General features: G+C 48.1%; 1 protein-coding gene across 2 annotated transcripts in view; it reads left to right on the forward strand.

The window, feature by feature from the left end:
* Positions 1–10,465, forward strand: part of GLI2 (GLI family zinc finger 2) — a 148,133-nt gene extending 137,668 nt beyond the window's left edge. For both annotated transcript variants that reach the window (XM_026852896.1, XM_026852897.1), the window contains 2 exons: positions 3,852–4,188; positions 5,249–10,465. In XM_026852896.1, coding sequence (XP_026708697.1) covers positions 3,852–4,188; positions 5,249–7,602 — 2,691 coding nt within the window. In that variant the 3' untranslated portion in view covers positions 7,603–10,465. The remainder of the gene's footprint in view (positions 1–3,851; positions 4,189–5,248) is intronic.
* Positions 10,466–12,442: the final 1,977 nt, after the last annotated feature.

Here is a 12,442-nt window from a genome sequence, read left to right on the forward strand (position 1 = left end):
TCCATCAGCCAGAAGGTCTCAGACATTTTCTCGGTGTAGACCCCACCTTAGCAGAGAGAATGTGTTATGGCCAGTCCCCTACATCACCTCCCTTCCATCCGTAATCAGGAAACATTCCTGTGGCCACCCGAGCAAATACATACATGGAAAAGTAATATTAGGAAAGTATTTCATGAATTCTTAGCTGTCTTTTAATCCAGAAACTGAAAACAAGGAGTTTAGCCAACATCAAATGACTAGCCAGGTCCATGTGGATCAGCAGCAGCCCATATATCACATCTTAGAGATCTCAGTCTTTCAGAACCCTGTGGAGCAGATGCTTCATATTTTGCTGCCAACCACTATGCTCATTGTGTTTTCTTGGCCAATACACTGTACCTGGAATATTTGGACTTGTTCTAAATATAACCCAAGATTTGTTTGTATTGACAGAAACCCTACGTCTGTAAAATACCTGGCTGCACAAAGCGATACACAGACCCTAGTTCCCTCAGGAAACACGTCAAGACCGTGCACGGGCCTGATGCCCACGTCACGAAGAAGCAGCGCAACGATGTTCACCCGAGGCCACCCCCGCTCAAGGAAAATGGGGACAATGAGGCAAGCGCCAAACAGAGCAGCAAGATTTCAGAGGAGAGCCCTGAGGCCAACAGCACCACGAGGAGCATGGAGGATTGCTTACAAGTCAAAACGATAAAAACAGAGAATTCTGTGGTAAGAGCAGTAGCTCTTGGCAGAAATGATGTGGCCACTAATTTCTCTGATGCAATGGGGGCATGAAGCATTTGCATGCCATTTACTTCTCTGGGCACTTGCCCTTTACCTGCCAACACCCTAGAGTTCAAGTCCAAAGATGAAACTGCAGGTCAGGGCACAGTCCAGTACATTCTGCACTTTCCTACCCAGCATCACAAATTCCCACCCTCAGTAGTCATGGGAGCCCACATGATGCCCAGTGTTGAGCTTGGCCTTCCTGTGCTGTGAAAGTAGGTAAAACTCAGAGTGTTGTGGTCAAATGAGCCTTACCTACCTCATCAGTTTAAACTGAGCAACAAGCATAGGGCACAGATTGATGAATACTTCTTGAAGCAGAAGTCCTGGCTTAAGCAATCCCTTTTCTCCTCCTCCCTGCACCTTTCACTGTTTTTCTTTCCAGGCTGCTGCTGCACAGCAGTTTTACTGGCACAACTCTTGTGAGCTGTCTCATGAAGCCAGTGGGGATAAAAGTAGCTGGTTTATTTTTCTTGGGTATCTTAAACAAGCTCAGTTCCTCAGTCCTGTCCACCATACACAGAAGCACAGAATTGCTGGGGTTGGCAGGGACCTCTTGAGATCGTCTAGTCTGACCTCCCTGCTCAAGCAAGGTGGGCTAGAACAGATTGCTCAGGAGTACACGAGTTCAATACACAACCTTCAGCTGCCACAGAAAATTGTAAGATGATGGGGCAGGGGAGCAAAACCAGGAATAAACATGTGATCTATGCTGTGGACCACAGAGTACGGGCTTGCAGTCAACCATGATCATGCTTTACAGCACCATGAGTGGCCTCGAGCTGAAGCAAAGACCATTTATCAGTCTTCTGGCCATTACAGCAACTCCACAGCAGGCAGTAGTGTGGCCGATGGTGCTAACGAGGTGTGTACAGTGATGGGCCCAAGCACATTGAAGCCTCTTACACCCCATGCAGAAAGCTCACCTGCTCGTCAGTGCACCACTGCTGGTGGAGGAGATCGAGCATTGCAATGCATGGGTTACTTTTACCTTTTGATGTTTCTCTTCACCTTCATACCCAAAGTTCTGGTCTGCTGCACCAGCTCAGAGTGGGGCAGTGTATGGGCTGGATACAGCAAAAAAGACCTTCACCTGCAAAGGAGTGTGTTCACATAGTCTCCAGACTTCTCACTAGAGCTGAAAGGACTTTGAGCTCCAAAATATATATTTTCTTGATTTCAATCCAGGCAAAAAGATTGTTATTCCTATGAAACAACATGCCCTGGAGCTACAAAGATTTTCTAAAAAAAAAGTTAAGGGATAAGTTGTTGGACAAATTACTAATGATCAGCATGTTTCAGTTAGGAAACAATTGAGTATTTTCACATCCAAAATGTCTAATTGACTAAAGGAACAGTTTTACGGTGATGAGGCTCTGTACTGGGTTACAAAAACTGAGTGTGAGAACCACTGGACAGAATGACCTCTCTCCAATACTCTTCCTCTGTGTTTTGTTTGGGTTTTTTTATGAAAACACAGACACAATCACGGCTTCCCACCCCATTTCTCCCAAAGGTGTGGGATTGTTTTCCTACGGCTCTGTGCTCCCAGGGTCGCAGCCAAGCCATTTTGCTGGCAGCAAGGCCGTGAGTCGGATGTTCCTCTCTGCTCTCCCCATCCAGCACTGCGTACTTCACTCGTGCACGTCTAATGGGCAGCACCTGACCTGGCGGGCCCACATCCAACACCTGTTTCCTGGTTAAGGTCAGGGTGGTGGGAGGGGTGACATGCTTCATTTGTTCCCATCACTCCAAGGCCCCCTGTTTTGACCCATCTTTGAGTCTCATCCCAAACCCATGGAGACGGGTGGGAAGTCTCTTCTAGGGGGTTTTAACTGGGCCCCCAAAGAGGGAAGGCAGGGAAGATGGGGTACGGGAGAGGGAGAGACGTTAGCAGTTTGTATTGTATTCTGCACTCCCCTCTTCCTCCTTTTACTAACATGGTCCTTTCTGTTAATGATGTCTTTGTCCTAACAACCTGTTCTTTATTCCCACTTACCCTTCCTTACTCTACCTTCCTAAGGACAGTCGGTACTAAGGTGAGCAAAGTAATCCTTTGTATTAAAATAACTGTATAAAGCATGCCCTCCTGCAGACCTCCTGTCTCCAGATAACCCCTGAGGGGTGAAGAGGGAGGCCTGTGGAGTGATGGGGAGGGACAGGGGATATTTGCTTGAGTGCAGAAAGGGGGAGGACACAGTGCCTGAGGATTCCTTTTGCTGCCTTTCTCCCAGCATCACAACGTGCTATTAAATCCTGGGATCGCAATATCTATCATCCCAATTGAAGGTCTATGAGACCATCAGAGCCAGTCAGCCCTGCCCGTGAGGGCTGCTACAGAGCAAAGTAAAACAGCATCACCCTGCACTCCCACTTTGGCCTGGGGCAAAGTACGTTGCCTTTTCAGCACTCCCATTTTTTCTGGAGCATGGGCCTCAAGCAGAGAAGACAGGCATCCTGTCTGGTAGCAGCAACAGCTACCTCAGAGCAAGTTCAGACTATTTAGTGTCTGCTGCAAATAAACTACTCAATGTGAAAAGCAATTCCTAATGTAAATAAAATAAATATTTATGGTGCTTATCTGCCTTATCTGCAAGTGGGAGTTTGAAAACACTGAACCAGGTTTTTATCTGGCTGGGAAGTTTGTCAGCTACCCTAATTATATGTTAGGGTATTTAAAAGACAGAAACACGTTGTGTCTGAAATACTTAGGTCTTGATCCTATGTTAGATAAGCCAGTGCTTGCTGCAATATACCTTGCACAACTAGGTAACATGCTGCTTTTCTTCGAGAAGCATCTGTCCTTAATCTTTTGGAGGAACAGCATTTGGTTTCTCTCCATCCTCCAGTTGAACCCAACATAGTTTTTCCAGCTGTGGGGTGCTATCCTGCCCTCTTTCCCCAGGAAAGGTGCCCCTGACCTCTGGTAGAGCTGAAATCCTGCAGCAGGGAAGTGTAACAAGACTGCGGAGACCCTGGGATAGGGCCAAACATGTGCAGCCTGCTGGGGATGTTGGGCTCCTGATTTCTTTCCATCCATGTTTCTACCTGCTCAACTCCTCCTCTTTTCCTTCCTCAAGATGTGTCAGTCCAGTCCTGGTGGCCAGTCGTCATGCAGCAGTGAGCCATCACCCCTTGGCAGCACCAACAACAATGACAGTGGAGTAGAAATGAACATGCACAGTGGGGGAAGTCTGGGAGATCTGACGACGTTGGATGACAACACTCCTGTTGTGGACTCAACGGTCTCATCTGGTAATTCGACAGTCAGCCTGCAGCTAAGGAAACACATGACGACGATGCAACGACTTGAACAGCTCAAGAAAGAGAAACTCAAGACAGTTAAGGATTCCTGCTCATGGGTGAGCCCAGCTCCACAAGCCAGAAACACCAAGCTGCCTCCCATCTCAGGAAACAGTAAGTCCTGGTCCTGGGCCACATTCTGTCAGAACCCTCCAGAGTTTGGCTCTGGTTTCATAATCAAGAGTCTGCCCTGGAGGAGGATAATTTCTTATTAACTCTGAGTCAGCCCTTGCTGGATAGAGATGTCAGGTAAAATGGAGAGCTTGGGTGTAAACACAGCTATCTGGTGATGTGCTACAGAAACCCAGACACTCAGTGCTACAGAGCTGTGAAGGGGAGCAGAGGTGTTGGTGTCCTTGTTTCTGGGCATGCCCAGGACCCAGCCACAGCTGTCCTCACTGTCCCAGTGACAGACACAAGACTGCTTGGATTTGTTCCATCAGTAACAGTTCCCCAAGGGAATGTCCTCCAATGTGCCTCCTAGGAGACTGCTGGAGTACAGCAGCAATCCAGACAAGCCCTCCATCCTTGATCTTGCTCTGACAGGCCTTTTGACACTTTGAGAGCTCCTGGCTATTGCTTACAGCTTCATATGCTAGTTTCCCGCTGGCTGGGGATTCCTGATAAAGGCATCTTTATGATCCCTTCAGTGCTCCTCTAACTTTGCCAGGAAGTCCCAAGGCATAGGGCCTGGGCTATACTTAAACCTCAGGGCTTAGTATACTGGAGCTTCTTTGTTTACTTTGGGAAGAGCCTCTGAGTGTCAGCTTTTAGGCTTTCAGCCTCCTATCCCTGACTGCTGTGCATATGCCCAGTGAGCAGCTGTGATAGTGGCTACATGCTGTCCCTGTGGCATTGTTCACACCAGTCCTACATTTTTCCTACTAAGACCATGTGGAGGCACTTCCTCAGCAGCTGAATATCAGCAGGGTACGCGTTGCAAAGACTGCAGCAGGGACTTCTTGTCTTCTCTCCCCAGCCTTCTTGCCCTTTGTGCAGGGACACAGAGCTGGAGATGAAGCTTGGAATTCACTGGCAGCAAATGCAATTCACTATCATTCCCATAAAATGTTTGGGGGTGGCTTTCTGTGTCTGTATTTTAGCACCAAGAACACTACCAAGTGGAATTTCTCACCTAACTAAACCTTTTCCTTCCCTGCAACCTTTCTCCTAGGCTCTATTCTAGAAAATAGTGGTGGTTCTTCTGCTACGCTGCCTAATCCCAGAATAATGGAGCTGTCTGTCAATGAGGTTACGATGCTGAACCAACTCAACGAGCGCCGTGATAGTACAACAAGCACCATCAGCTCCGCCTACACTGTTAGCCGCAGATCATCAGGGATCTCCCCATACTTCTCCAGCCGCCGTTCCAGCGAGGCTTCACAGCTCGGACACCGTCCCAATAACACGAGCTCTGCTGACTCCTACGACCCGATTTCAACGGACGCCTCCCGTCGGTCAAGCGAGGTGAGCCAGTGCAGCGGGATGCCAGGTCTGCTGAACCTCACGCCAGCTCAGCACTACAGGCTGAAAGCCAAGTACGCTGCTGCCACGGGGGGCCCTCCTCCAACTCCCCTGCCAAACATGGAGAGGATGACCCTGAAGAACAGGATCTCACTGATGGATGGACCAGACCCCACCTTGCCCTCCATCCGCCTCCCGCCAGGCCCCAGGCGTTGCAGTGATGGTAACACCTATGGCTACCCATCAGCTGCAGCATTTCCCCACGAGGTGCCAGGCAACTGCACGAGACGGGCAAGCGACCCAGTGAGGAGACCTGCTGGAGACCCCCAGGCCCTCCCACGAGTTCACCGCTTCAACAGCACCAACAACATGAACCCCTTCCATACTCCGCACCCAGCAGACAGGAGGAATTTTGGCCTCCAGAGCTATGGGCGCTCAGATGGGAGCCTGCCCCGGCACACCTACTCACCCCGGCCACTGAGCATCAGTGAAAACATCACCATGGAAGCCATGCCCGGGGAAGTGGAGGCGCCTGTCGGAGATGATGACATTATGCTGCCAGATGATGTGGTGCAGTACATCAAATCCCAGAGCAATGGGACGGCGGCCGAGAGCACTTCCATGGGATACAGCAACGAGATGCAGAGCTTCCAGGGAAGCGGGAAGCTGCAGCCTCCAGCCTTACCCAACCAACGCAGGATGGCGGTGGCTGAGGCAAGCATGAGCCACTTGGGACCCATGATGGCAGAGTGTCCCATGAGCTTTGATGCTTCCTCAGACATGAATAAAAATAACATGCCCGTCCAGTGGAATGAAGTCAGCTCGGGTACAGTTGATATCATGTCCAATCAGTCAAAGCAGCAGTTTTCACAAGGGAACTTAGCAGTGGTCCAGCAGAAGCAGAACTTTGGTCAGTACCAGAACTACAACCAGCAGCAGATGCAGCTGCCGGAGAACAGTATGAACGTAACACAGCAGAGCTTTATGCAAAGAAATGTGGGCATGGATGGGCAAAGGCTAAACTGTATGCAGCTGCGGCAGCAGCCGATGAGCCTAGGTCCCAGTATGAACCCCGATCTGGGCTTACACACAGGGTATAACCAACCTCATCAGATGCTGAGCACCAGTGCAATCAGTGGCAACCCAAATCAGATCTCTCCTTCTTGTAGCAGCATGGCAGCAAAGTCCGGACCCCACCTTCATCCTCAGCAGATGGACATGGCGACTGACCCTTCTTTAATGGTCGGCAACAACAGTGAGCGCACGATGTTGGGCCAGGTCATGCACGAACCAAGTCAGAACTACTCATCTCAGCCAAGCCATCTGAACTTCCCCATGACTCAGGAGGCCTTTCATCAGCCCATCATGACCTCCAACCAGCCCAGCTTTGAGCCTCAGCAGAGCATGATGGGCTCGGCCACGCAGGCATATGCAGCCGGCATGGTCCAGCCTCGTCCTCCCCCCGAGCCGAGCCCAGCCAGCAGACCCCGAGGCCTCCGCACCATCCAGCAGCTGGGCTACATGAGAACTCCCCACCCTACAAACACCACCAGCCCGGGCCAGGAGGCAACAGAGGCCATACATAAAAGAACCAGCGACATGTTGCCGGGACCAGCCCAGCAGTGCGCAGACGGCACAAGGGAAAACAATTTGATGTATTATTATGGTCAAATCCACATGTATGAACAGAACAGCAGCTTTGATAATCACGCGGACTGCCGGGTCAGACAGCAGCAGTGTGCGCTGAACAGCAAGCCGGCCGCTCTGCCTTCTCCAGGCACGAACCAGGTGTCCAGCACGGTGGACTCGCAAGGTCTTGAGCCACCCCAGATAGATTTTGATGCCATCATGGACGATGGGGACCATTCAAGCCTGATGTCAGGAACCCTGAGCCCCAGCATCCTGCAGAACCTCTCCCAGAACTCCTCTCGCCTGACGACTCCACGAAACTCTCTGACACTGCCCACCATACCCACGGGAATAAGCAATATGGCAATAGGCGATATGAGCTCCATGCTAACCACACTGGCGGAAGAGAGTAAATTTCTAAACATGATGTCATAACAGTAAAAGCACAAGGCCTTAGCACGATCCAAGGGGCTCTGCGTGAAGCAGTTTTATGAATGTGCTTTTCAAAAATAATCTGTTTCAATAGAGTAGATTTTTTTATGAGTATTAAATACATTAAAGGGATTCAAAATGAAATTTTTTAAAAGTCTCTGTACAGAATTATGTAAACTATATCCAGGCAGTTCAGCACCACAAGGGTGCACCTCTAGTATTACTTTTTGGCTTGGTTTCCCAGAGCACTGAATGGTATCACCACCAAGCTAGGAGACAGCATGAGCGTGGTTAGAGATGAAACCCTTCCTCCCTGGCAGCCCTGTAAATAGCACTCCCCATCATTTTCCGTTAGTTACATTTGCAAAAATTCCATTTTCAACCCACCCCAGAAAGAAACGGGAGGATGCAGTTTTGATCAGAATAAAAGCCATACTATGTATTCTGCTCTGATGAGTGTAGGGTTTAGTTACGTCTCCAAACAAGCCCTCTGCCAGCAGTATTGTTTTATACCATAAATACCTTTATACCTTGCAAAGAGCATTGATTCCAAATGGCTTCTCAGCAAAGTGCCTTACCATGCTTTCGTGTTAAGTAGCCAAGGCCTCTCTTCCTTTAAAAATCAAATATAGTGTATTGCCAGAAGCGTATATAAAATGTACATTTATAAAAACATAGTGGTGTTTCTGAGAAAACATTGGAAAGACACATTGATGAGACACATAAAAGGTGAATGCACACTTTGATCAGATGTGTTTACAACGTGGTTTATATCATGTGCAGAGTGGAGCAGAGGCCTGCGAACAGCAATCACTGGGAAATAATCCCCCGTGGCAGGAAGGCTCCAGTGTGCAGACTGACACACACGCATAACTTTGCGCCCTCAGCACAGTGACTTTCTGCGGGGGCCCCGCATGCATCTGTAATGTCAGATCTCTGAAGCACGCATTACCATATCCCTGTGCAGCTTTGTAATGGCTTTGCTTTCTGTTGCGTTTTCAGTGTTGAGGTGTTCACACACAAAAGTGATGCTGATGAAGAGAGTTTTATGATTGTTTCAGCCCGATCTGCACTGTGGCAGCGCTGTGGGATCTGTTTTATCTGGCCATGGTTCATCTGTGTAATAAACTCCGTGCAGGGCTCTACCTGGGCTCTGTGCACACAACAGGCATGTGGCTGCACTGATGGGAGGCCAAGCGTGAGCTAATATACCCTGCCCCAGAAGGAGGCTTGTTGGCATGCACCCAGTGCTACATTAATGTGTCCCACAGCTTAGGTCAGCATGAAAAGAGCTGCTGTATCCAAAAAATATACTATGGAGAACCTGGGGTGTTATTTTGGCTAGTGCTTTGTGCTACAGAATATAGCTACTCTTTGTACCCAGCCTCATTCAGTTCAGCGCTGCACCTGCAGTCTACAGCATAGGCAAACATCTGGATAGTCTCCAAGCAGGTATTTGAGTCAAAACACTACTGGGTCAGTGAGAATCTCGTGGAAATGGGGAAAAGATGGGAGGAACAGGGCCTCTCAAAGCCAAATCCTCCACCAAAATACAACTGCTTGTAATAATGATCAGCTGTTTCCAGGCCAGTCCCACCTGGCACTGAAGTTAATCTTGATTGCATTATTTATTTTGCTGGCGTTAGACAAAAGGGTAGAAGTGGTAGGGTACAGATACTTGGGCAGGAGGCCTTGCTTAACTTCTCACTGCATTGGACAAGGACAACTCTCCTCTTCCTGCTCTTATAGCATCAGATACTTTGTACCCCGTATATTGAAGGGCAGGGGACAAGTGTGACAGCCCTGCCAGGTTCTCAAGGTTTGACTGGACAAGCATCTGCAGAGCTTCACTCTCTCCTTGCCACCTCCCCTCTCCCCCTTGTATTGCTGTGATGTTCTCACTCGCATCTGACTTCATCCCCTGCACGAGACAGGGACAGTTCTATAAAGGGGCTTTTTGGTGTTCCTGCTTTCCTTTTGCACAAAGCGATGTCAGGCTCACTGTTCCCGGAATGACCAGGGGCTAGCATGAAAATGCCACGTGTTACCTCCAGGCAGCCACGTGTTACACCAGCAGCCGTGCTTGGCAGTGGTGCGTCAGGACAGTGCTGCTGCCAGGTAGCCCTGGGTATGAATGGTGCAGGGAGGTGATGCTCAGCATCCTGCAGTCTCACCCATCCTCATCCCAAATGCAGAGGGTGCGCACAGGATGCTCTCACCCCTGCCCTTCACCACTTGAGGCCCCCATGACTCCTGCTGATGCCCAGAGTGCATGAGGACAGGAAAGCAAAGCAAGGTGTCTGGCTGCTTATTTGTGTCTCCTGTGAAAGTTGTGTTTAAAGGGATTGTTTTATAGTCCGCTGTATATATTCTCCTGCAGTTACTGACCTTGCCCTTGCCTTTGCATTTATGAAAAGAGGGCAGTACATATTTTAGGACATTGTATATTGTCCTGGACACTTGGAGTGCAACTGGGCATCCCTTGTGCTGAGATGGATCAAGCTTTCGTGTGTCCTTCAACTGCTAATCTGATTTTTTTCGACAGCTGCGTAGGGCAACGATGGCTACTGAGTCCCTCTTCACATTAGCAAAAAATCAAATACAAAAGCAAAACCAAATCTCCAATGACTTGAGATTTCTCAGACTTTCCAGTGGTGGTCTTCCTTCATTTACTGAAAAAGTATTATAATAACCATTCCAATCCTGTATATATTATGTATAGAAGACATCATTACTAAAAGTACTGTAGGTGAATTGTTCTGTCAAATTTATATCTTAAGAACATTTTTAGCTGTTTTCTACATCATAAGAACGGAGGTAACATGCTGAACCTGTATATAAACCTTTTGTACATTAAAAAGTAATTTTTTTCATAATTCCTTGTGCCTGTTTTTAATTGGTTTTTATTGGTAATGGTGGTTGATCATGGTCTGTCACATTTGGTTGGACTCAGGTGGTGCTTAGGAACAGCTGGTGAGGAGCTGGATGGGCCTGGTGTGTGGGTCACTGCATTGATGTGCTTCCAGTCAACAGTGGAATGGAGGTGGCAGAAAGAGAGGCAGAGAGGCCAGGGTACTGCTGCCAGCACAGCCATGCTGCCCAGATGTCTTTCCTTGGCCTCCTGGCAGAGGTCATTTGAAGAAGGGTGACAGTGCAGCAGGGACAGCACAGGAGAAGGGCTCAAAGCAAGGGCTGAAGAAATTCAGCAACCAGAAGATTCACGGCAAAATGGCTTGTTGACCATTTTGGTTAGTGTCCAGAAAGAGACAAAAACTAGGACAGATCATCAGAGCTGTGATCGGCCATGACAGCGACATGTTGAATATTGGGTTTAAGAAAGGAGAAATGAGCCTGTTCACTATGTATGTGATGGTAAGCAATGATATGGTGAGCAACAGATACACCAGTAGTGATCCCTTTAGAGCCTGGTGCAGCCCGTTGGTGAGCAAGACTTCATTTCACTGCAGCAGGAGTTAGCTCAGCCACTCAAGAGACTGATTATCAACTTGGTTTCATAGAGGAGGGCTGATGTGGACAGGCCTAGAGCTTTAAGGGAGGTTGAGGAATCTGTTCAGAGGTGGTTCTCATGGGCACAGCAATGAGTTTGGAATAAAGTCAGCTGTTGAACAAAGCAGTTGGCTAGTGGATCAGCCATGACACTTGGTGGAAATGAACCAGCAGTTTCATGGAGAAGCAACTGAAGGGGGTGTCCTCATTTTCCTCCATTCAGGATCTCTGCTGAGCTGATTGGTAGAATCAGGTAAGTTTGGGACAAATCCTCACCCTATCATCAGGGTTCCCTCATAGTCTGTGGCAAGAGATTGGCATATCCCAAGACAGAATGAATCTTTCCCTGGTTTAGACACATAGGATGGGTGGATTTTCTTCTGAAGGCATCTGTCACTCTCCTCACCGATTACAGATCAGTGTAATCTGTAATCTCAGAGAGACCCCCACATAGCCAGCTTGGATTAGATACCTCCTCCAGTAAGGTGAGATGAATCCCATGCTCTTGTGTATCTCGAGGCGATCTAGTCACCCTCAGCACGGGCTGAGGTTGAGCCAATGAACAAGATGTTGATTAATGTGTTAATGACCCTGTTAGTCCGTAAATCCATTGGATAAATATCACACCCCTCTGTACTGTCCAAGAACTACAGAAATCACATTTTTAAAAAATGCAGTAATATTATTAAAAGGAAGTTGTTCAGAGCTTTTCTATTGACAAAAGGCTTTGGAGACTCAGATCAGCTCCTACTGCTTTTCTACTTCAAACACTTAAAGTGGGTTTCTAATCTAGATCAAATGCTGGTTTTAGCTGGTATTTCACTTCAGAATTCGATCAGGGCACACCTCTGCCTGTGTAAGAACATATTTATTACTTAAACTGGGCTAAGCTTTCCTAGGAGCCCACCTGAGGTCATGTACCAGCATGTGCATTTTTACTGCTCGGCCATCCTGGAATAAACAGGGATCAAAAGGCTCATTGCTCCAATTGTAAGCGGGTAATAACCCTTTTGCAACAAATGTTTATAAGCCATAGCTTGGAGTTTATACTACTGTGGCAGCTGCATAGTAGTCAATTAACCTTCTTTTTAATCAATCATATCCCTTATGACAATAAACCTTCCTAACAGGGCTGATTCTGACCTTCTTTGGTGAGTGTTAACCTCAATCCATTCCCAAAACCAGTGAGACCATAGGAGGAGTAAGATCCCACTCTGGGTAAAACCATCACAGCTCTTTAATATTGCACTAATATCTCAGGTTTTCCTGGAGGGGAGAAAAAGCCCATAAAAGCTACTGTTGCTGGATCTGATTGCACTTACTGAGTACGGAGTCA

Source organism: Athene cunicularia (assembly GCF_003259725.1).
Source record: "Athene cunicularia isolate RWA chromosome 7 unlocalized genomic scaffold, athCun1 chr7_part1, whole genome shotgun sequence".
Lineage (NCBI taxonomy): Eukaryota > Metazoa > Chordata > Aves > Strigiformes > Strigidae > Athene > Athene cunicularia.